The following is a 25616-nucleotide window of genomic DNA, read 5'->3' as shown; positions in this document are numbered from 1 at the left end:
TAAGCTCCTAGGTTATGTCAATACTGCTGGTCAACAGGCTACGTTTTGCATAGCAAGAATCCAGAGCAGCACTTCTCCAATTTGGCTGCACGTTAGAATCTCCCGAGCAGTGGTACAAAGTGCAGATGCCACCCCCAAAGATTTGTATTTAATTGGTCTGGGGTGCGCCCTGGGCATTGAGATTTCGTTTTTAAGTTCCCCAAGCGACTCTAATGTGCAACCAAGTTGGGAAACCTCTAGAGCACAACTCACCATCCCAGCAGTCAGCTAAATTTAAATAGTGGAATCCTCAACATAGCTTATTTCCTGTATATAGCACCCAAGATGGAAATAGGGCTGCTACCACAATACATATAAATATGTCTAGACTTCAGCCAGCAGACCTATTGTTCCACCCAAGTGTGTCATGAACTCTGATCTTAAGCAAGTTACAAATCGGAGCTTCAATTTCTTCATCTATCTAATGAGGATTGGAACCCCTGAGATAATGGTAAGAAATGAGAGAACATTTGTGAAGGTGGTTTGGAAAGTAGTGTCTCCTATAAGCATATATACAAACCCTACTTTTGGCACTCTTCTTACATGGTCTAAGAGATACATATTTCCCTTTTCACCACTAAATCACGTTGAAACAGATATAAGTGGGGAAGCACACACTTTTCTCACAAAGTGTTTAATGATGCAGTTCCAGGAAGCATTGTGTCATAAGAGCGGAACCACCCTCAACAATTGAAGGATTAGTAAGGGATTACCAGCTCCAGGGAAAAGACAAAGGACTGTGGTTTCCCAGGGTTGTCAGCCCTGCCTTTTGTCATTAACTTCAAATACACTTAATGAAAACACAGGAGGTAGATTCACAGTTGCAAGTTATCAACTCCTAAAGAGCTCTGCACAGAGGATTGAAGGAAAAAAAGGACTTTCATACCAATAAAGAATAAAAACAAAAAACAGAGCCAGAGGCAGAGGAAGGAGTCGCATGGAGCTTTTTAATTTGGAAGGCAAAAAGGTTACACTTCATGGAAGGCAGAGGTTGTGCTAATAAATGCTCATTACAAAGTTGTTCTGACACAGAAGCCTGGGAACTCTCTGGGCTCTCCAACCGCATCCCAAATCAGTCGGTAGTAAGCATAAATCTGAAGTAAATCCGTGTGTCCAACAAACAGCCATCTCAAGAGCTCTTCTTATCCAGGGGAAATCAAAAAGTGAACCTTTAAGAAAGAAGCAGAAAGGTAAGAAGAGATACTCAAGGTTTCTAAAAATGTTTTGTGATATGCTACAGACAGGGTTTCGATCTAAATTCTAAACCCGTAAAGACAAAGGCAGTTATGGAGTTCCCAAATTCTGGACAGTATTTAAGCCAGGTTAGAACAACCAGAATAAAGCAAATTTTTTCACTGAACATTTTATAGAGGTATCCATAAAAATTAATGCTCAAATCTGAATTCCAAGCACACAAAGGCGTAACTGACTCGGAACTGTAGCCGTGGGTTCTAACGCCACCTCTGCAATTAATTAGCTGCACGACTTTACGTAAGTCACTCTGACCTCTCTGATCCACAAACCCTCTTTGTGGTGAGAGGACTGCAACTTAGCCTAAAGAGCTTTTCTGGATTTAGAAACCTTACAAAGCACTAACTTCCAGTTTGGGGGGTGGGGTAGGGGGAGTGGAAGAAGGAAGAATTCGAAAGAAAGTAGAGAAAGATTCCCAATCTCAGATTTAACGAAGTACCAAAACAGAAGAAATAATTTTCTTTTCATTTAACAGTAAGATTATTTTTGGCAAGAAGGAGGTGGAGAGTAACCCCAAGAGAAGAGGCCACACAGCTGCCAGAGACAGATGGGACTGACTGTAAGCTGTGAGGTGGAGCCCAGCCCTGCCCTGTAAACACAGACTTCCCTTCTCACACCTCTAGGAGGGCTGCCCACCTGGTGTGCTCCAACACGGTGTGGCCAGAAGGTGACCCCTTGGCCCTAGGGGCCCCAATGTCCCCAACCACAAGCAGCCCATTTTCCTGCAGTGTGCCATAAAAATATTGTCATCTTCTATGTGTGAAGATGAGAAAGGTCGGGAAACACTATGTTTCAGAAGAGCTGGGCTACACCAGTAGGTGAAAGGGCACCACCTTATTTTGTGCATTGGTTCAGGTGACCTGGAGATTCTAGCATCAGAGTTTAGAGGAAAGATCTTAGACTTCTAGCCAGATTGCTTTTATTCCACTAACAATGAAAGAGAAATGCTACATAATTGCAGAACATTCCTGCATCGGTGGAATTACGAGAAATATGTAAAACAAAGAGCAAAAACAGGGAGCAAAAGTGATCACAGTGTCAAATAAGAACAAACAGACCTATTAAAACTAACCTATTCACTCTATCAAATGTCTTAAAGCAAACTCACTGACAACAGACTATGAACTAATACCACACATCAGTTCTAATGGCCAAGGTGAGAGAGGAATAGAGCACAGGACCACTTCAGGGAAGAGCCTGACACAATGAGAATTATAAAAGAAATCCTCATTCAGTACAAAAGTCAAGTTTTGAGATCCTATGACAATAAAACATATTGATCTAAGACACTGGGATTGGTCCAACTAAAAGGCAAAAAATGACTCATGAGAGTAAATCTCTTTGACAATGGTTTTCAGAAAATTCCTATTTACATAGATCTGCTCCTTTCTTTTAAGGCAAAAATATATCTACCAGACAGTACTCTAAAAGCAGAGGTTCTAGGAGTCTTTGAAATATTAGCTCAACAAAATTGGACTATTCACCAGCTCAGAAGAATGATTTCAACTGTTAACCAGGGGATAAAGGTTTCAGGAAACTGACAAATAAAATTTCCTCCCCTGATATCAAGACATGCAAAGTGGAAGACACCTACTGAGAAGAGTTAGCATGACTTCTTCAGTCTATTCACCCAAGCAGGAAAGACAGTACCATTCAATCAGCCTGTTCTCATCATCTTAAGAGAAAGCAAGGCACAACACAAAGAACTGTTAAAAAGAATTACTCTCTGTAGAGACACAAAAGATGATGCCAGACAGGGTCATTTCTGTTTGGAATCTGCTTCCCCAGCACCATCTCTATTCAGACACCAGTACTGAGCAGATATGCCCAAATACTGATTTTCCTTCAATCCATCTCATCCTAGATCCTGGTCACCCAATTAAAACTGAAATTAGAGAAAATGTGAATCAAAGACCATTCTGCAGAAACTCTAGGTTCAGAGCTCAATGTGAATCACTACAATTTCAGAAGGCACGGATCTGAAAATGAAAGGAGCTGTAGAAATCAGCTCGTCCAATCCTCTCAGTCTTACAGATGAGGAAACCATCACCTGAGAGTTTGACAGATTTGTCCAGAGCTGTGCTGTCCAATACCACGCCACAGGTGACTATTTAAGCTGAGTTAAAATTAAATAAAATGAAAAATTCAGTGCCTCACTTAGCCACATTTCAAATGTTCAATAACTACATGTGGCTAGTAGCTACCATTATTTGGCAGTGCAGACTTAGATTTACACAATGCAAAGTTCTACTGGACAGCGCCAGCCCATGGTCACCCTCTCTGGATAAAGTCGGGTCTCCTGATCTGCATCCTCCTCCACTTCTTCCAGATCATACTAAAGATGACCAACTTTGCAGAAACATTTTAGATAGCCTGTCTTCATCCTTTCTTATCAACCTCTCCTAAGTTTTTCCCATTTGAAAAAGAGAAGCAAGCTTAATACTGTTAATGGAAACCTTCTAACAAAATGTATATATTCATCATCCAAAAGTCTTTGAACACAATAGAGAGAAATGTAAAAGTGTGAAGTCAAAGTATCTGTTATCGAGTTCCCACTCAGTCACTTATTAGTTCCAGGCCCTGGAGAAGTCAACTTAAATTTGACCAAGCTTTAATTACCTCATGTACAGAACGGGAACACTACTATTTGTCTACCTCCATCACAGGGTGGGCCATGAGGATGACGTGGGTTGATATGTGTAAAAGTGTATGTGGGGACTTCCCTGGGGGCACAGTGGTTAAGAATCCGCCTGCCAATGCAGGGGACATGGGTTCAAGCCCTAGTCCGGGAAGATCCCACATGCTGCCGAACAACTAAGCACATGCACCACAACTACCAAGCCTGCATTCTAGAGCCCGCAAGCCACAACTACTGAAGCCCACGCACCGCAACAAAGAGTAGCCCCCACTCGCCACAACTAGAGAAAGCGCGTGCACAGCAATGAAAACCCAACGCAGCCATAAATAAATAAATAAATAAATAAATAAATATTTTTTTTTAAGTGCATGTGGAGTGTGAGTCCTGCAAGCCTGGTTATGTGATAACTGTAAAACATTTGACAAATGTTGTCTAATTTTGTAAAAGGCCTTATACAAACACTATGCATTTTGTTACAGACAATCGCACTTTTGATGGATGATGAAAACCTGGTAATATGGATAAAAAGCAACAATTGAAGGTAAAAAGCAAGAAGAAAAGGAAAAGCAAAGCTCAACTGAGGATCCACACAAACAGCATGATCCTCCTCAAACACAATGGGAATATCATGAATCAGAGGCTTTAACAGCTGCAAAAGACTCTAATGACCATCCAGGCCAATCCCCTCCCTATGCACATAGGGAAATTAGGGCTCAAGCTTATTTCTCCATTCAACTAGTTAACAACACAGCAAAGTCTACAACACAGGTCTTCCGACTTCTAGCCTCACGCCCCACTCCGTCGTCCCTCGTGTGAATTGTTCCCTTGGCATCTTTCTTCCCCAGCACTTTCCCCATGTCTTAGCATTCACATCACTAATGATACAGCTATTTTATACAGCATTTTGTTGCAGCTGAAAAAGATTTACTCATTCATACACTCATTCAACAAACATGCATTGTGACCGTTAGCCCTGTGCTAAGCTCTGAGGTCCCCACCCTCTGGGAATTTAACAGTCCAGTGGGAGAGACAAGAAAGTGAATGGTTTCACAACCATGTGGTTAAGTGCAGCATTAGGGGCATGCACAGTGGACCGTGAGGGCCCCAAGAAGAGGGTCTTATGCAACTTGGGGGCAGAATGACTTGCAGTCAGAATAATCTGAGCTGCAAGGCTAGAGAAACTAAGGCAGGGAATGAACCTCATAAATACAAACCTATGGGAATTCCCTGGAGGTCCAGTGGTTAGGACTCAGCACTTTCACTGCCAGGGCCCGGGTTCCATCCCTGGTCAGGGAACTAGGACCCCGCAAAACGCAACGCTTGGCCATATTTTTTTAAAAAGACACAAATCTACTTGATATTCTCTTTTATTCTTTTTCTCTCTCTTTTTTTTTTTTTTTGGTAGTTTTAAGTGAACCAAATACCAAATAGAGCACAATCACTAATTCAAGAATCATCAATTATTTGGGTTTTTTGTAAATAAAATAAGCAGATTCAAGGTTTTAAGAATAAGTAAAGAATCTCACCCTCCAACCAGGAAAAAAAAAGGGGGTTGAGAAAATATGCTAACTCAAAATACTTTCTACAAATTTAGAGTAGTTCCCTTTTTGAGAACTTATCTGGTGGCTAAACCTAGTTCAATATAAGGTGAAATGTCACAGAGAAAATGAAATGGAAAATAACCCCCCCACTCAAAAAAATTAAAGATGACTGCCAGCAGGAGGTCATGCTGAGGGCAAAAACAGGTCTGCAAGAAACTGGAAAGGGAGCCCTCGAACTGACAGATCAGAAAAGGAAATAAAAAGTCAATCTCTGGGTCACCGTGCACTTGGTCTTCCCTAGGTAACAAAGGTTGCATGCCCTTTTGTACTTGACACCGCCCACCTCTGGCCAGAATGTAAAGCAAGCCCCACCCAACACCTAGGCCCGCTTGGACCTCTGCTGCCCTCCTGTGACTAGAAAGAAACTAGGTTTTATCACAAAGGTATCTGTGGTTTCTTCCCCCAAACTCAGCTTCTCTTGGGCTTTGTAGCACCTTCTCTCAGCAATGAAATGTACAAGCCACTGGGTGGCAGTAGCGCCTAAGAAATAACATTTAGATGCCCTTCCAGAGGTAACTTTCTAGAGTACTGCAGTACTTTATGATGCATTCAAAAAGCCAACGGCGGCGACTGCTTGTTTGTAAATAGCACTGTTTGTCAGTTATGTTCTGCCCAGCCCTGTAGTGCCCTCGCTCCAGCCAGGATTAAACACTACGAATTTTTAAAGACCTGTGGGAGAACAGCCTCCACCATAAAAACAAAGCAACACTAACAAGGTTTCAGCACAACCTGGTGGCAAACAATCACCCTCAGGCTGAGCATACATCCAAGCTCAGGTCTGTCCCCTTGTCGAAGCCCTGTTCACTTCTCCCTCTGATCCAGGGCCCAGTCATCAGGAACTTTCCTTCCCAAGCTGTGACCCAATGTAGCTAAGTCCCTCTTTTCTTCATTTCCCTTCAGAACACCTGAGATAGGCTGACATTTTCTGAAAAGAATTTCACCAGGAGACATTGAAAAACAAAACAGGAAATATTTACAGATAGTATGTAAATCTTTAAATATTCAAACCTACTGAACTTCTATATAATGCATTCATTCAAAATAGATCACTGCCACCTAAGTGCCAAACACTGATCATCACTTTAGGTGTGCATGGATTCTCCCAACTCAGAAGCTCACTAGGAGCATTTTTCACTTTTGCATTTTCATTTTTTTTAAATAAATTGATTTATTTATTTTAGTTTTGGCTGCGTTAGGTCTTTGCTGCGCACAGGCTTTCTTTAATTGTGGCAAGCAGGGGCTACTCGTTGCCCCCCGTGTGGGCTTCTCGTTGCGGTGGCTTCTCTTGTTGCAGAGTACCGGCTCTAGGCGCAAGGGCTTCAGTAGTTGTGGCACGCAGGCTCAGTAGCTGTGGCTCACGGGCTCTAGAGCGCAGGCTCAGTAGCTGTGGCGCATGGGCTTAGTTGCTCCGCGGCATGTGGGATCTTCCCGGACCAGGGCTCGAACCCGTGTCCCCTGCCTTGGCAGGCGGATTCTTAACCACTGCACCACCAGGGAAGCCCTGTATTTTCTTCTTTTTTTTTTTTTTTTGCGGTACGCGGGCCTCTCACTGTTGTGGCCTCTCCCGTTGCGGAGCACAGGCTCCGGACGCGCAGGCTCAGCGGCCATGGCTCACAGGCCCAGCCGCTCCGCGGCATGTGGGATCTTCCCGGACCGGGGCACGAACCCACGTCCCCTGCATCGGCAGGTGAACTCCCAACCACTGCGCCACCCGGGAAGCCCTCTTCTTTTTTTTTGAATTTTATTTTATTGTTTTTATACAGCAGGCTCTTATTAGTTATCTATTTGCATTTTCATTTTTATGATAATCTAAAAAACATTATGAGTCTATTCTTTTCTCTTTTTTAATTATTTTATTTATTTATTACTTTTGGCTATGTTGGGTCTTCGTTGCTGCACACGAGCTTTCTCTAGTTGCGGCAAGCAGGGGCTACTCTTCGTTGCAGTGCGCAGGCTTCTCACTGTGGTGGCTTCTCTTGTTGCAGAGCACGGGCTCTAGGTGTGCGGGCTTCAGTAGTTGTGGTGCACGGGCTTCAGTAGTTGTGGCTTGCAGGCTCTAGAGTGCAGGCTCAGTAGTTGTGCACGGGCTTAGCTGCTCCGCGGCATGTGGGATCCTCCCGGACCAGGGCTCAAACCAGTGTCCCCTGCATTGGCAGGCAGACTCTTAACCACTGCACCACCAGGAAAGTCCCTATGAGTCTATTCCTGACCACTGGCATGGCCACTTATACCAGTGCTGCCAACTGTACAGCTAACTTTTACCACAGGTTTCTCACACTGCCATCTCTGGACATGTTTTCAGGAGGCCACAAAGTCTGAAGTTTGGAAAAGGCTGTGTTAACAGATGTAGGTTTTACAATAGTCCTAGCTGAACAAAACTGCCATGAAGACGGTCAAGTCTTACAGCAGAAGGAAGGAATGGGGACTGGAGGGATTCAAAGGAACTTCAGCTTAATCTGTTCAAAACCTGTTCATTCCAGGTGGTGGATACACGGCAGTGTTTGTTATATTCTTCTCTGTACTTTTCTGTATTTTTTAAATTGTCATAAAAGCAAAGAAATTAAGTAATAAAGGAAAGGACGGTAATAAAAATAACTGTGGTAACTTTTTTTTTTTTTTTTTGATGTGGACCATTTTTAAAGTCTTTACTGAATTTGTTACAATATTGTTTCTGTTTTACATTTTGGTTCTTTGGCTGCGAGGCATGTGGGATCCTAGCTCCCTGACCAGGGATCGAACCAGCACCCCCTGCATTGGAAGGCAAAGTCCTAACCACTGGACTGCCAGGGAAGTCCCTGTGGTAACTTTTTAAACACATTTCTTTAACTCTGCGATTGTCAAATACTTTGTTATAAGCAACTTTAAGCAAAAATAAATATTAACATTTTTTGACACCAGACTGGATTATTAGACTTAAAAGATTTCCAGCAAGGTTCTTTGAACCCCAGTTTCTCATCTGTAAGTGGAATTACCAAGCCTATCCTCATAAGGTTGTTTTGAAAATAAAATAAGACTTAAAGCCTGGCCCACGCGAGCACTCACTATCTGTTAACTTCCTTACTTCTCCTGGAATAAATTTAACTCAGTGACATTTTCTTTTGATATGCTTTTCCACAGTAGATGCTGGTTTTAAATGTCACCCCCAAATTCACACAAGAGCAGTAAGCTACAGATGTTTATTTTTTATACCCAACTCTCAACATATTTGTCAAATATGGAGAATATTCAATCCGTTTTGTTCTACCTTCTGACTTGATATAGATATTGAAAACTCACTCGAAAACCATTTTAAAAGTGTTTTAGCACAATGCACATAGAACTAAGTTAGAAGCACAGAAAAAGGGCAAATAAATGTATATTTGAAAATTGAGGGCAGGACAGTACAGTATATGTCAAATTGTGATCATTTCACAAATGATCTCTGTGAAAAAACCCCTGGGGAGTCCCCCACAGAAAGATTTCACTACGAATATACTCTCTATAGAATGATTTAACGCTGCAATCTGGGATTGGAAGATCGTGCTATACCTTGGGCCCATAATTCCCTGCTGAACAGGTGGCCCTAGATCATTAATAGGGTCTGCAGTGCGCAGTTTCTGCTGAGCTTGCTTTTTTGTCTCCGTTTTTGTCATGACTTTGAAATACTAGCCTCTCTGCTGCAGAGTCCTCCCCCAGTCACGACAGCCCTAGGAAATTATTTTTCATGATTTGGTATTTCCCTGATCCTAGAGAACAAACATCCTTGAACTGCTTGCTCTGTCCCCTTGTTAAAGCATACAACATGGGCTTCCCTGATGGCTCAGTTGTTGAGAGTCTGCCTGCCAATGCAGGGGATACGGGTTCGAGCCCTGGTCTGAGAAGATCCCACATGCCGCGGAGCGACTGGGCCTGTGAGCCGCAACTACTGAGCCTGCGCGTCTGGAGCCTGTGCTCCACAACAGGAGAGGCCGCGACAGTGAGAGGCCTGTGCACCACGATGAAGAGTGGCCCCCGCTTGCCACAACTAGAGAAAGCCCTCGCACAGAAATGAGGACCCAACACAACCAAAAATAAATAAATAAATAAAATTTTTTTTAAAAAAAGCATACAACATGACTCATCTAGAAAAAGTAACTAGAAATTTAGAGTAGGGCAATCAGAAGACTTATGACCTTTCCAGCAAGGTTACTATCAGAGCCCAAGGGTTACTCAGGATGTTCGCAGGTCAATGCTGGTGGGTGAATTTTCTAGCTGTACTCAAGAAGCTGTCACTGGTCAGGCACCCTGTCTGCGGCCTCTGCTCCCAGATAGCACGGCGGCCCAGTTCTCTGGACCGCCACAGCACTTTGTTCAGGTCTTTAGTGTGGTTCTAACTGCCGTTTACATGCTTTTCCCCTTCTAAACTGTTCACTGCTTGAAGGCAGCCACATTTTACTTTTGTGTTCCCAGGATCAAGGCATTGACTAGCACATGGGGGAACAACTCAAGTCCTGATTGGGTCTCCAAAAAGTTCAACTGTATTAAGATAGTAGAAAGAAGTGATTCACAACCTCTTTCACTGATAAAACCACCTCTGTCAACTTACCACTGCCAAAAATGAAAGCTTACCTGAACTAACAGTACTGTTTTTGAGACAGTATCTATGGAAAGGATTTATGTAATATATTAAGTAACTGATTGATTCATGCTAGAAACTGAAGTAAAGTCCTTATCACATTATTGCATTCACTTTGTCCATGGTTGCTCTAACTCTTATGTTAGATTTCTGATTAGTACAAAAATGATAGCTTTCCAAGTTGTGATAGAAAGAGGTTGGTCCTGGGATATCCTTCCCCCAAAGAGGGTAAGTTTCCTAAGGTTCTCGTTTCTCTACCCCAGTAATAGCAATATTTAATTTTGTAGGAGAAAGGCAAAGAATAGAGTGCATTCATTCATCAGTGAGCAACATGGGATACTGAAAGAGCACTAGGCCAAGAGCACCACTGGACTAAAGCACTACACTGCTTCCACTTAGCTATGTGGCCAGGGAAAGCCAGTGGATTGTTCTGGACCTCTGTTTTCTCATATATAAAATAAGTTTTAAGATAGAGTCAAGGGACTTCCCTGGTGGTCCAGTGGGTAAGACTCCGCACTTCCAAGGCAGGGGACATGGGTTCCATCCTTGGTCAGGGAACTAGGATCCCACATGCCGTGTAGCACGGCCAAAAAAAAAAAAAAATATATATATATATATATATATATATATATATATATATATATACACACAGAGAGAGAGAGAGAGAGAGAGAGAGAGAGAGAGAGAGAGAGAGAGAGAGAGAGAGAGAGAGAGAGTCAAGTACTTCTCAGAGCTTTTAGGATTCTACTTAGGAGGGAAGGATGGAGGGGAGAGCATACCACACATGGAGAGCCCAAGCAAAGAGGGCTTTTCAACTTCTGTCAATCAGAACAACTCGGCTCCACTGCTGAGATTCTATATGAGTTTACGTAAAAAAAAAAAAAAAAAAAAAAAAAAGAGCTCTATTGCTAAAAAAAAGAAAACTGGCAAATGACCAAACGGCATCTCATCCTATATGTTAAAGTGTTCTCCTAAGCTAATCCCATTTTCCCATTAATTTTTATTTAGCACATATATATGCAAGCAGCCATCGTCATTCATTCGGCACATGCTGGATGTCTATCAGCTGTAAGCACTATACTAGGTACTATGGAGACAATGGCCCAGCGTTTGAAGTCATCTGAGATCAAAATCAGAAAAAAAATTATAGAGCAAATCTAAAAGCAAAACCTACAATTTATGTCCCTTCCAAGATCTCAGAGTTATTTTCATGGAGTTATTGGTGCAGAAATTAATGTATTAGCTACAAGCAAACTCTCATTTTCTGTTATCTTAATGATTTGCAGAACAGTGAGAAGAGGAGGCAACGACCAAGAGCAGCAGCACTGATGAATCATGATGATATTAACACATACTTTGCAGACCAATATGGAAAACTCTGCAAATATCTTATCAACAATATGGGGGGCCTCCCTGGTGGCGCAGTGGTTAAGAGTCCGCCTGCCGATGCAGGGGATACGGGTTCGAGCCCTGGTCTGAGAAGATCAGGTTCGTACCCCGGTCTGGGGGGATCCCATATGCCGCGGAGCGGCTGGGCCCGTGAGCCATGGCCGCTGGGCCTGCGCATCTGGAGCCTGTGCTCCGCAACGGGAGAGGCCACAACAGTGAGAGGCCCACATACCGCAAAAAGAAAAAAAAAAAAAAAAAAAAAAAAAAAAACAATATGGGAACTCTGACAACCATGATCAAAACCAGCCCCTCCGACTTCTGTTTCTAAAACCAACACCATGTGACAAGCACTAAGATCATTACTTACGTTCTTCTAGTCTCCTACACCTCAATTAAGTAAATGGGAATGATTCAGCCAACGAAGTTCATGACAACAAGGTGCAGGATGGTGCTGGCAAAGAGAAAATCAGCAAAGGCTCGCTCCGGGGAGATGCCTTGGAAATCCGCTTTGTTTTGTGGGTTGATCTGTATTCTCAGACAAACTGTACAAGAAGAAAAACACAAAAGTGATTATCAAGAAGTATGAAACAAGTATGACTAATGCACACACACATACCCTCTGACCCAACAATTCTGTCCCAGCAGAAATGACACGTAAGTCCATCAAAAGGCACGTACAGGAATGATACCCATGGTGGCCCCCAACTGGAAGCAATCTAATGTCTATCAACAGTAAAATGGGGAGAATTCCCTGGTGGTCCAGTTGTTAGGACTCGGTACTTTCACTGACACGGGCCCGGGTTCAATCCCTGGTTGGGGAACTGAGATCCCACAAGCCAAAGAAAAAAAAAAAAACAGTAAAATGGGTAAATTATGGCATATGCATACAATAGAATACCATAGAGCAATGAAAAAGAACTTCACAACATGGATGAATTCGGCAAATATCACAACGAGCAACATAATCCAGACGCCAAAAAATACATGCTTTATGATTCTACTTATATAAAGCTTAAAATTGGCCAAAACCAATCTACAGTAATACAAATCAGGACAGTGGTTTTTATCGTTCACAGGAGATGACTTGGAAGGCAGGAGGAAAGGCCTCTAGGGTACTGATAATGTTCTATATCCTAATCTGGTGGTGGCTAAAAGGGTGAATTTAAAAGTTCATCAAGTTGTACACAAATTTTATGCTGTTAATTGTTTAAGGGAACAATACAACTTCTCAGAGTTAGGTTAAAAACCAAAGGCTTACTTAGAAAAAAAAATACTGATATAAAACCAAAAAATCTTTAGAACTCTCTTATCTCCTGAATTAAGTTTATAATTATACCTAGATCAAGATGTAGTTGAGGCAGTAACAAAGGGGCTAGGCTGAATGACCAAAAGTTATAAAATTGTGAATTATTTCCAACAGAATGTGTATGTTAGACAGCAGAGATGCTTATCCATGAGGACCTCACAACTGTAGATAATCTTTGATCTCAAAGTTCTAGCAGATGCTTATCTCAAAAAAGGCAAGAGATCTAAGTTACATGACTTTGACAGAGAACTCTCTACTACCACACTCTGTACTCTTGAAGATTCCAACCTGATACCATAGCCACAGTCACCATCTGACATGAAAAGAAAGCTCTAGGAATACACTTTTCCAAAATATCTTTATACCTGTGACAAATGATTACACTACTTAACCCAAATTTGCTTCAGGCTAGCATCCATTCCATCACTAACCAAGAAAAGGCAACAGACTGAGATCTCTGACCCAAAGGTCAGAGAACTACCAGACTGGGCTTCCCTGGTGGCACAGTGGTTAAGAATCCACCTGTCAATGCAGGGGACATGGTTCGAGCCCCGGTCTGGGAAGATCCCACATGCTGCGGAGCAGCTAAGCTCGTGCACCACAACTACTGAGCCTGTGCTCTAGAGCCCACAAGTCACAACTACTGAGCCCGCATGCTACAACTACTGAAGCCCGTGCACCTAGAGCCCGTGCTCTGCAAAAAGAGAAGCCACCGCAATGAGAAGTCCGCACACCACAATGAAGAGTAGACCCCGCTCTCCACAACTAGAGAAAGCCCACACACAACAACAAAGACCCAACATAGCCAAAAATAAATAAATAAATAAACAAACAAATTAAAAAAAAAAACTACCAGACTACTGCTCCAGAGTCCATCGTCATGGCAACAGAGTCTTCATTATGCTTAAACATGCAAACACTGTGGAAAAAAACCCGGATCTTTTCAGGCACCTGAACCCTTCAAAATATGAAGGACACTGACTGAAGCAAGGGCGACCAGTTAAAATCCCACTGTGGTGAGTATAGCTTGGTTCACCCATTTGGGAGAGCAACCTGCAACATCTATTATATTTTAAATGTCTTCTGAGTAAAGAATTTATCTTAGAGAAAACAAAGGCATTCTAACAGCATGTTCGTAAAGTTGAAAAAAAAAAAGTGAAAACAGTCCAAATGACATCAAAGGGATTACTTAAATAAATTACACTACAGACATGCAATAAAATCCCATGCAATTATTCAAAAAAATGAGATTAATTCGCTATATGTTGACAGTAAAGATGTCTAAGATATATTAAGTGAAAAAAAGCCAAAAATATTATTCCCTTTCAGATTTCTCTTAAACTGCATACACACACACACACACACACACACACACACACACAAATAACTATTTTCTCATTTATTTTAGTTGGAATCTAGGAAAAAATCTGGAGAAAGAGATACCAAACACGATTAACAGCAGCTATTGGGGTGGAAGATGGGAGTAGAGTAGTGCTTCGAGAAGTATGAGGGGACAAATGGAGAGAGAAGCTCCCCATGAAGGTAGACAAAGAAATGAATTGGTGTGTTATCATTATCATAATCACAGTAACCCAAGTTGCTTCAATGACAACCTAAGAATCAGAATCGCACAGAGAAAGAGCGGCACGGACATATATACACTACCAAATGTAAGGTAGATAGCTAGTGGGAAGCAGCCGCATAGCACAGGGAGATCAGCTCGGTGCTTTGTGACCGCCTGGAGGGGTGGGATAGGGAGGGCGGGAGGGAGACGCAAAAGGGAGGGGATATGGGAACATATGTATATGTATAACTGATTAAATTTGCTAAATTAAAAAAAAAAAAAGAATCGCACAGAGACGCAAAGGACCCTGAAGGTCCTAAAGACCAACACCCCATCTAATGCACAAAATACCTAAGAGGTGGCGGATATGGGCATGCCAGGGGAGGCTGCATGAATCAGCTGGGAATAGTTCCAAAGTATACTCACCATATCCAGAATCTGGTAAGTTATCCCCAGGTGCAGAATTACAAACCATCCAGAGACTGTATTACTGACAGAGGCAGCAAATCCCTCAGATGCATGAATATGCCGCCTCTATCAGTAACACAGGCTCTGGATGGTTTGTAATTCTCAGAAAAGGCAAAGAACACCTGTTCGAAAAGCTCCTCCACAGAAGATCCTTCAGTCCTTCCTGAGCACTTCCAAAGATGGAAATGTACTACCTCCTAAGGCAGCTTGCTCCATTTTAGCAGTTCTAATTTATCTCCTTAAATATTCACTTAGTCAGCAAAATATTTACTGAGCATCTACTATGTGCCATGCACTGTCCCAGGTGCTAGGACTATGGCACAGAACAAGACAGACAAGAGTCTGGCTCCCAGGGAACTTACACTCTAATGGAGAGAAACATAAAAAATGAGAAAACAACTAAACAAGGAAATATGAGGTAGTGATACGCGTTATGAAGCAAAGCAAGGTAATAAAAGAGTGACTGGGAAGCTATTTCTTATTTGGTGGTCACAGAAGGCTTCTCTAAGAAGGTGCTATGTAAGACCAAAATTTGAAAGACAGGAGCCAACCATGCAAAGATCTAGGGGCAGAGCATTCCAGATAGCAAGAACAATCTTGGTCAGACTGACCAGAATGTAGGGATCAAGGGCAAGAGGGAGACAAGGGCCAAATCAGTGGGGCTTTGTAAGCTTCAGTAAAGAGTCTGGATTAGTTCTAAGTACAATGGAGCAATATTTCAAAGTTTTAGCAGATGAGTAAAATACTCTGATCTAAAATTTTTTTTTTTTTTTTTTTTTTTTTTGCGGTATGCGGGCCTCTCACTGTTGTGGCCTCCCCCGTTGCGGAGCACAGGCTCCGGACGCGCAGGCCCAGCGGCCATGGCTCACGGGCCCAGCCGCTCCGCGGCATATGGGATCCTCCCAGACCGGGGCACGAACCCGCATCCCCTGCATCGGCAGGCGGACTCCCAACCACTTGCGCCACCAGGGAGGCCCTGATCTAAAATTTTTAAGGATGGTAGAACTGCAATGAGGAGAATGGTTTGCAAAGTTCAAGAAGCCGAAGAGTCATGCAGGGGCCAAAGAGCTCAGGTAATGGTAGTCAAAAGGGACAGAAGTCAAGGGATACAGGCTGTATTTTGGAGAAGACAGGGCTGGCTGATGTAATGGATGTGGGAGATAAGAGAAATCAAGGAATCAAGAAAACCTTCTACGGATTCACTGACAGTCCAGTGGTTAGGACTCCGAGCTTTCACTGCCGAGGGTCCGGGTTCAATTCAATCCCCGGTCGGGGCACTAGGATCCCACGGGGCGAGCAGCCAAAAAAAAAAAAAAAACCTTCTAAATTTGTGGCTTCAACAACGTAACCAAAGTTGACACCATGTACTGACCAGCAAAAAGGCAGATGGCTAGGCCGGAAGGTTCAATCTGGAGTTGTATGTTAGCCATCAAGTGAAGATGTCAAGTAGGCAACTGGACTTACTAATTTGGAATTCAGGGAATAGGTCAAAACTGAAAATATAAATGTGGTAGTTGTAGTTATATAGACATTATTTAAATTAACCTATGGGAAAGAAATACAGAGAAGAGGTCTAGAACCATGCCCTCAGACCAAAAAGCACCTAGCACAAACAGTAGGAAGGAAAAACCAATGAGGTGAGAAGGAACAAGCAGGAGTGTAGTGTTGCAAAAGCTTCGAGAAGAAAGTACTTCACTCACTCAGAAGGAAGCAGCCAACTATGTTAAGTGCTAAATGTTGCTGAGCATTCAGGCAAGGTGAGGTACATGGCCATTAGATCTGGCAAGATGACAAGAGCAGTTTCACTGTAGTGGTGGGGACAGACCACCACCAAGAGTAGGTTAAGGAATGAATGGACAGTGAGAAAGCAGAAACAGCAACTAGACAATTATTCTTTCAAGGAATTCTGTGATGATGGAGCAGAAAGACAGGGAATAGTAGCTGAAGGGGTATCTGAAGTCAAATTAATTTTTTTAATTGGACGATATTAGAGCATGTATGTATGATGGGAATGATCCAGTAGAGAGAAATTAATGATGCAGAATGGAGGGATGATTACAGAAACTGAGTCCCTGAGTGAGCAAGAGAAGACCGGATCCTCCGCACAAGTGAAGAAACTGACCTCTGATAGGAAAGGGATATATCATCCACCATTACAGGAAATAAGTCAAAGAGTAGGGGGTCCATGTGTAGGTGGGTTGCTATGATTCCTTGGTAGGAAGATGAAAGGATTTCTTTTTTAGCAAAGAAAAAAATAAAGCAAGATCATCAACTGAGAATAGAGGAAAAGAGAAAATATAGATGAAAGTGAAGAGAGAAAATATGAAGCATTATTTTGGAAAAGCAAACATATCAGCGAAGTATTATAGGACCACTGGGCAGGGTTGAGTGCCTACTTGTGTTCCTATTCTCACCAGTACTTCTCCATCACAGCACTATATCCAGGTTTACTTGTCAGCATCTCCCACTAGATTATAAACTCTGTGGGAGCAGAGATCATGTCTGCGTGTTCCACAGTTAAATCCTCAGTACCCTGGCAGGGAACCTGGCACATAATAACTCAATATTCCTTAACTTATTATAGGCATGCTCACAATTTAACATACAGTGTTAAGCACTGAGGATGCAGAGATGAAAAGAGCACTACACCACTACAGTGTAGTGAAATAGGAATACAGGAGAAAGACCTAAATCTGAAGAGCCAGGGAAGGGTTCAAACGGAAGCAGCACTTGAGCTGAGATGGCTGAGAAGTGAAGGAATTTTCTGGGCAGTCAAACAAAGGTAAAATAGCTTAAGACATCTCGGCATGTTCAGGGAATAACAAGTAACTCAACAGTGCTGGAATATAAAGTACAGAGGAGGCGGAGACGAGATGAAGCTGGAGATGTGGCCGGGATGGATTATCAAAGACCCTCTAGCCATTAAAATTTTTTTAAATTTCTCTTTGGGTACAGACAAATTTTATGTGGGGAGTAGCACAATCAGATTTGCAAGTCAAATCAAGCCTGCAAACATAGTGGAAGATGGACTGGAGGGAGAGAGATGAGAGTGTGGGAGATCAATAAGGAAGATTACAGTAGTCCAGATAAGAGATATTGAGAGCTTGAGTGACAGAGGATGCAGAGGTAGCAATGGATATGAAAGAGGTTTAGAAACAGGACTGTCAGGCATAAGGCTGGCAAACTGCCAATCTCCTGGATAAGTTATGGGCCCAGAAATCTAATAGATAATTTCCAAAGAAATGCTGGACCCCAGTCCACACAGCCCAAGATCTCCCGTGCGATAGAAAACACTCTGAATTAGGCCTCCTTGCCTTTCAGATTCAAACTGTTTTTGGATCTGTAAACTAGGGGGAACAAAACTACTTTTTTTAATCCGTAAATATTTCATATAGATTAGAAAACAGAATAGACCAAAGTTGTGAAATGACTTAAAAACTGATTTCAAGATCAAAGATTTATTTTAAGGACAGTCATTGTTTTCCACTCATCCCTCCAAAATAGCACTTTAAATGAGCAAAAAGAGGGATTTCAGTTAGGTAAAAAAGGAAACTAGAAGGGCTGCCAACACTAACATGCTACTCTGAAAAAGGGACAGATGTCCTCCTCCAGAGAGATCTAACCACAAGATAAACAGTCAGCTGCTGAGGATGTTTGAAATCTGCCTGAAAGAGAAAAATATTTTACCTCTGAAGTCCTTTCAAAGCCTATTCTACTGTAAACTGTTGATCCAAAAAAAAAAAGACTTCTCAATGGCAATTTTCTACCTCTGTCTCCTTGAAACTATGGTTAAGTTTCCTGGTCATGAGGGAATAGAAGAAAACAGACCATTTTCATCAGACCCAAGTAACACCAGGCTTTTTAAAAAATGCAATAGTATCCTATATCAGTTTAAAATGTACTAACCAATTTCCAAAGAACATATGCTACATAACACATGCAGAAGGAATGGAAGAGAACAGACTGCCAAAACAGAAATTAAGGGAACCAAGCTAAAGAACTTTTCCCTCCAATTCATCCTACACATTAACACCAATTTTAAGTCGCTCCTTTACTTAAATCTAAAACCTTTTTTAAAACTTTTTTAATCCGGGGCTTCCCTGGTGGCGCAGTGGTTGAGAATCTGCCTGCCAATCCAGGGGACACGGGTTCGAGCCCTGGTTAGGGAGGATCCCACATGCCACGGAGCAACTAGGCCCGTGAGCCACAATTACTGAGCCTGCGTGTCTGGAGCCTGTGCTCCGCAACAAGAGGGGCCACAATAGTGAGAGGCCCGCGCACCGCGATGAGGAGTGGCCCCCACCTGCTGCAACTAGAGAAAGCCCTCGCACAGAAACGAAGACCCAACACAGCCATAAATTAATTAATTAATTAATTTTTTTAAAAAAACTTTTTTAATCCTTAGATGCATTCCTATTACCTACAGGATAAAACTCCTTGGCCTGACACTCAAAGCTCTAGCATCCAGCACTACCTAATCCTTCAATGTAATCGCCTACAATTCCCTTTCTCAGCCAAACTGGCCTCCTCCATTCTCTTCCAATAGGAAACACAACTCAGGGAAGTTAAGAAACCTCAGCACTAGAAATAAGTACAAGCCTTCCCTTCCCAACAACCAGAACAAAGGATAAACTCCAAATTTAAAATTTCCCATTAAAACCAGTATCCAGGGCTTCCCTGCTGGCGCAATGGTTAAGAATCCACCTGCCAATGCAGGAGACACAGGTTCAAGCCCTGGTCCGGGAAGATCCCACATGCTGTGGAGCAACTAGGCCTACGTGCCACAACTATCGAGCCCATGTGCCACAACTACTAACGCCCACATACCTAGAGCCCATGCTCCGCAACAAGAGAAGCCATCCCAATGAGAAGCCCACGCACCGCAACAAAGACCCAACGCAGCCAAAAATTTTTTTTAAAAAGTATCCAGTTGAGGATCGGAGCTAACAAATGGCAGCAGTGGATTTAGTAAGGTCAAGTCTGTCAAAAGAAATGCAAACGATACCCTTCCACAGCAACTCTAAATTGTCTTGAATCCCTTCTTTTCCTGAAGCAACTTTCATTTCCCTGGCCCAATTACCAATTATCCAACACCTACGGACATCAGAATCCCCCAAAAGGACCTCACTATTAAAGTTCCCTTTCACTAGGCGTTCTCTTCAATGACAGGCCATCAACTTCTCATTGAGGAGGAGAGTACGGGGTCTGCCAATTCAACTTTAGCCACAACAGCCTCAAAAAAAAAAAAAGACTTGGCACTGGAAAAATTATCTGCTCAAAAAATCTTCTTTTATCACACCAAGAATCTGCAACTCCAGTCCACATCCACTCTTCTGCAAACCACTCTTCCACGTAGCCCTGAGAACTCATTCTTAACCCTAGAAGCTTATGAAGCCAGGGTGACTTCAGCACAGAGAAGGCTTTTTTTTTAAATCACCTTTTAGGCCCCACCCTATTCCTACTCTTTCCAGACCTGGAAAACAGAATCAGACATTCTCAAGATCCCTTCTCCTGGGACTTCCCTGGCGGTCCAGTGGTTAAGATGCCCTGCTTCCAATGCAGGGGGCGCGGGTTCAATCCCTGGTCGAGGAACTAAGATCCCACATGCCACGTGGTGGCCAAAGAAATAAAAAATAAATAAAATTAAAAGATTCCTTCTCCTGTCTGGCTAATAAAATTCTTAGTCATGAACAGTATTTTAGGGGAGGAAGGAGGAGTCTAGAGCAAAGAGGGTAGTATATCTGATGATGGTAACATATAAACTCCTGTAGACCAGGATGCTGCTACAGAGAACCAGGTCTTGGTCATCTAAGCCAAAATTCAAAGATGTACACGCTAACTCTGCAACTCCAGGCCAGGCTTACTGAACTAGTCCTTAAGTCCTTAGACTTATCTTAACTTGAGAAACAGAGTAGAAGGCAGAGTATCTCTGGCATGAGTCTGAACTAGCAATTTGAATGTGTAATAAGCATTCTATAGGTTTCTAACTCTAAGCTGTAATTAAGACTCCACTGTAAATGAAGTCTCCAGACAATTCTAACGCTGTATTTTGTCTATGCCCCAATTACACTGTAAACTCGTTGAGGACAAGAAACATATACCAGGTGTATCCCCAAAGCTTTTACCATACCTTGTATGAGATACAAAATACTATTTACAATGTGACTGTTGATGATCACACGTGGGGAAAAAAAAAACAACATGAATTTTAGCATGTTTTCCAAGTCATGCAGCAGGTGATACCATGACTGGAAAAGTTCATGTGGTAGCCACCTATAAACTGTACTGGCCAACACTCCCTGGGCCAAGCCTGGACTCAGTATTCAGTGAATCCCTGTTGAGCAAGAAAGGTCAGATTTTGGCAAAAATATATGGGGACAGTCAGCTCTCGTTAAATATGGAAGTCTACAAGGTATCAAATTTGCTGGGAATCAGAATAATAAAGCTAAAATAGACCTGTGTGAGTGAAAACTGAGTTCAGGATAGTGAAATGACAGCTTCAGAGTTGGGTTCTCCATTTTACAAGTTTACCAACTTCAAAGCTGTGTTAAAGCTAAGTGAAAGTTGGGAGTTTTCCATGGACCAATATGAAGTGAAGTGGATCACCAGGTTGAACAGCAAAATGAAGGTGTTTCCAGATTTAATCCCAGCTCCTCGGCGGCTCTTTGGTATTAGGCACGACAACCTGAATGTGCCTCAATTTCCCCATTCACAAAAAGTGGGCAATGCAGGTTCCTCTCTCAACTTCACGAGGCGGTGGTCTCATATAGAGACGAGTACTGTGGGAATAAAAGCACGCATCAAAGTAACACATTATAACTGATATCACTTATAGAATCATTACCCGCTAGGATAAAACTCCCCACACAGGAGATGAAGCCCGAGAGGAAAGAGTTGAAGGGGAAGGTCCCCACGAGGAGACAATAACCGAATTGCAGCGCCCCGGTCAGCAGTATATACAGGAGGTACGCGTCCAACAACTTCAGACGCTGAGGAGTGGAGCTCAAGTACTCTTCTAAGAACCGCGAGATGACCGACAACACCGACGCCGACATGACTACACGCTCGATATTCCGGCCGGCGTACCCCAAACTCCTAGTGGACCCGACGACCACACCGGATGTAGTGTCGGCGCATGCGCACCGCTAGTAGCCCAGCTCCGCCCTCCCCAATTTGCTACTTTGCGCAGGCGTATAGGCCGGCCAAGGCACGAAACAAGTAATGCGCAGACGCAGAATATATCTACAGAATGAGAACTACAGCCAGAGAAAGCTAATGCGCCTGCGCAACGGATCTCTCCGTGAGCTGGAGACGTGTATCTTTTTGTGCTATTTCCGCCGTCATGTTGGTGACGCCCACAGTTGCTCCAGCAACAAGATAGTGTGAGAGGGAGAGGGGACGAGGTTTTTCAGCGGACAGCGTTCTCTTTGGTCCACCAGCGTCCTCAAAGATGAACTATTTGGATCTGCTTTAAGGCAATGTCTGGCTTTTCCCGGTTCAGTACCCGCTCGGTCCTAATTCTTTTGAGGGCGCTAACTGCAGATGCCTGGTCCAGATCATTAGAGCAAGTCAAGTTGCCTCGCAGTGAGAACCACGGCGGCCGGTCACTGAGAAGGCATCAGTTTAGACTTGGGTTATTGGAGGAAGGAAGTGCGGAGCGGGGTTGGGGAGCTCGACCTCTACCCAGGCCTGAACTCGATTTGCGATCTGGTTCTTGGGGACGCTTACGAATAAGCGCGGTGGAACCTAAGCCCGCAGGTGTTCATTCATTCAACAGATATTTATTGGGTGCCTCCTCGGGCCCACGTTTTGCTAAATTGTAGTTCGTTATGCTAGAGTGTAGGTATCCTCAGGGGAATCTGATATAGTCGTAAAAGAGCTGGTGATGGGCAGGGGCGGGGAGAAAGTCCATTAAAGTGCATAGAGTATATGATCAAGTTTAGCAGCCTCCTACTCCCAAGCTGACATCTTGAACCCGTCGTACTATACCAGGATGTCAGCGCTAAAAGACCTGCAAGAGCATTGCCTGGTGCCTGGTTCAAGCCCTGCCCTCTCCAATTTATTTTGCAGAGGAAACTAAAGGTTTGAGGTTTTGTATTTCAATAAGTGGGATTAACTATTTATACTTAGCGTTTTAACTTTTTCGAAAAATAAGATCCACCTTAGTTTCTGGCTTTTGCTGCCCTTTTAATTTAACATGAATCTGACCTTCCAGACCTAGTTCATCTCACTCTCAGCTGCAGGGGGTACATAAACCAGGTACTTTTTCAGCTTATTAATGATTTTGAACTATCCTAGGTACTGAGGCAAAATTCCTAAAACAGCAAGTAAACGACAACCTTCCTTCATTTTCACTTCTTATTTGTGTTTAAACTGGAACCAAATCAGCATCAACAAATGTACTGATTATCAGTCATGAGCAAAACCTTGCTTAGTTCTAGAAAGAAGGGAAATAATCCATGTCCTCATAAAGATTTACAATCTATTTTAAAAGATATATTCATATTCACACCCACGGAGATTTGCACTGTTATGAGAACTTAAGTTCAGTCTAAGCTCTTTTATATTGCCGAGGGAAAAAAAAAAATGTGGATAACCAGACCAGTTCCTATTTCAATATAATAAGGCAAGAAGCATCAGTTTGTCTGACAAGTTGAACCTTTCTCCCTGTCTCATCAGTAAGTAGGAGGGTAGCTTCCTCACCAGTATTCAACTTCAAACTTTAAAGGCTAGGCTGATGCTTTTTAATCATTTAGGAATGGATTCCTCAGGGAAATCAGCCAGGCTCCTTCCAGTAGTCTCTTGCTTATGTTTTGTCTGCCTTTCATCCATGTCAACTATTAATCATAACATCTCCACAGGAACTCCCAAAGGGGGAAAGCAGAAGAGATGAAAAATTCACTTACTGAATGCATCCTTTTCTGAGATCTGCAAAGTCAAACACGAATATAATGACCTAAAGCTTTCTGGACTACTTAAAACAGCAAGAAGAGGTCTTCTGTGTTCAGTTTATGATTCTATAATCATTGAAACATTTTTTGACTGATCTCTCAGTGGGAAATTGCTAACATAATGTTGGTTTCAATATTTTAAATCAGCACTTTAACATATGTAAAAAGTCATGTCCTGAGTAGTGGACATGCTCAAGAGTCAGACAATCCTGTGTTTCTGCTGTTTGCTAGTTATCTAATCCAGGACAAGTTAGTTAGTCTGACAGCCTCATTTTCCTTTTCTTTAAAATGGAAATAAGAGTATCCGGCTTAGGGCTTCCCTGGTGGCGCAGTGGCTGAGAGTCCGCCTGCCGACGCAGGGGACACAGGTTTGTGCCCCGGTCCGGGAAGATCCCACATGCCGCAGAGCGGCTAGGCCTGTGAGCGATGGCCACTGAGCCTGCGCGTCCGGAGCCTGTGCTCCACAACGGGAGAGGCCACAACAGTGAGAGGCCCGCATACCGCAAAAAAAAAAAAAAAAAGAAAAAAAAAAGAATACCTGGCTTATTGGGTTGTCGACTTAAGTAGAAATGTGCAACGTGAGAGCTGTGAGTTTCAGTTTTACTTGGGGACTTACTGAGAACTATAGCTCAGTAGACAGTGTCCACGTAGCTCTGAGGAACTCCTCTGAAGAGGTCGGGGGGAGGTGATTTGGGATAAGTGCAATGTATGTGATTTGGGGATAAGTGCAATCAAGCACACATCTTGGTAGAGGGCTACTGCTAGTCATGAGGCACAAATATCTTAGTTAATGATTTTAGTGCTTTTCTAAGTATGGGAAAATGCAAGAAATTGTGTTGCAGGAAAATGGGGCATGAGAAGATGGTCACATCCCAGGTCTTGGGAGAGTCCCTGGGATGGGCCACCAAGTGAGGGTCCTTGGCTTCCTGCAGGAAAGAATTCAAGAGCTAGCTGAAATAGAGTGAAAGTAGATTTATTCAGGGAGTTACACACTCCACAGACAAAATGTGGGTCATCTCAGGAGAGAGGCCCCAGAGTATGAGGTCGTTAGTTTTTATGGGCTGGGTAATTTCATAATCTAACAAGTGGGAGGATTATTCCAACTATCTGGGGGAAGGGGCAGAGATTTCCAGGAGCTGGGCCACTGCCCACTTATTGGCCTTTTTTGCCAGCCTCAGAACTGTCATGGTGCTGGTGGGTGTGTCATTTAGCACGTACATGTATTACAGTGAGCTTATAATGAGGCTGAAGGTCTACTGGAATTCGAATCTCCTCCCATCTTGGGCCTAGTTGATTCTAACCAGTATTTATCCTATCCTCTACGGCTGTGTCATTCTTTTTTGGGGGGGGCTGGGGGGGACCAGGCCACATGGCTTGTGGGATCTTAGTTCCCTGACCAGGGATTGAACCCGGGCCCCTTCACTGAAAGCGTCAAGTCTTAACCACTGGACCACCAGGAAACTCCCCTGTGTGTCATTCTTTTAAAGGTTGTGTCCTGTCCCCGTCCCTCCTGTCTCAGTTGGGTTCATAAAATTTTCTCCTGAAAATATCTATCTGAAGGCCTGTTCTGCCAGTTTTCCCAAAGCACAGAGTGCCTCATTCCTGACCTCTGCCCTGAACTCCTTTCAGGGTGTGTTGAAGGTCAGCAACCACACTGGCTAATGACTCAATCCTTTTAGAGTTGGATGGCGAGAGGGACCTTCTTTAGTTGACAGGTTGTGGGGATTAAATGAGATAATGTTAACATTAAGCATTTAACATAGCACTTGACACAGAGTAAATGTTCAGGATATATTTGCTCTTATCAACTATCAA

At 43.0% G+C, this 25616-nt stretch overlaps 1 protein-coding gene across 1 annotated transcript; it reads right to left on the bottom strand.

Moving 5' to 3' along the window:
• Positions 1–966: 966 nt before the first annotated feature.
• Positions 967–21990, bottom strand: DAD1 (defender against cell death 1). Its single transcript, XM_060098238.1, has 3 exons — positions 21695–21990; positions 11880–12054; positions 967–1208 (listed from the first exon to the last, which is right to left on the bottom strand). Exons 1-2 carry the CDS (start codon positions 21903–21905, stop codon positions 11924–11926), a joined length of 342 nt encoding a protein of 113 aa, XP_059954221.1. The 5' UTR covers positions 21906–21990; the 3' UTR covers positions 967–1208; positions 11880–11923.
• Between the last annotated feature and the right edge of the window lie 3626 nt (positions 21991–25616).

This window comes from Mesoplodon densirostris, chromosome 4 (assembly GCF_025265405.1).
Source record: "Mesoplodon densirostris isolate mMesDen1 chromosome 4, mMesDen1 primary haplotype, whole genome shotgun sequence".
NCBI classification, from domain to species: Eukaryota; Metazoa; Chordata; class Mammalia; order Artiodactyla; family Ziphiidae; genus Mesoplodon; species Mesoplodon densirostris.
The sequence above is the reverse complement of the archived record's forward strand: the minus strand, read 5'-3'. Positions and strand labels throughout refer to the sequence as shown.

Coding starts and splice junctions, on each gene's coding strand:
- DAD1 (XM_060098238.1), bottom strand. CDS start 21,905: ATGTCGGCGTCGGTGTTGTCGGTCATCTCGCGGTTCTTAGAAGAGTAC. Junction 12,055..21,694: donor GGGGAGTTTTATCCTAGCGG/GTAATGATTCTA, acceptor CTTCTTGTACAG/TTTGTCTGAGAATACAGATC.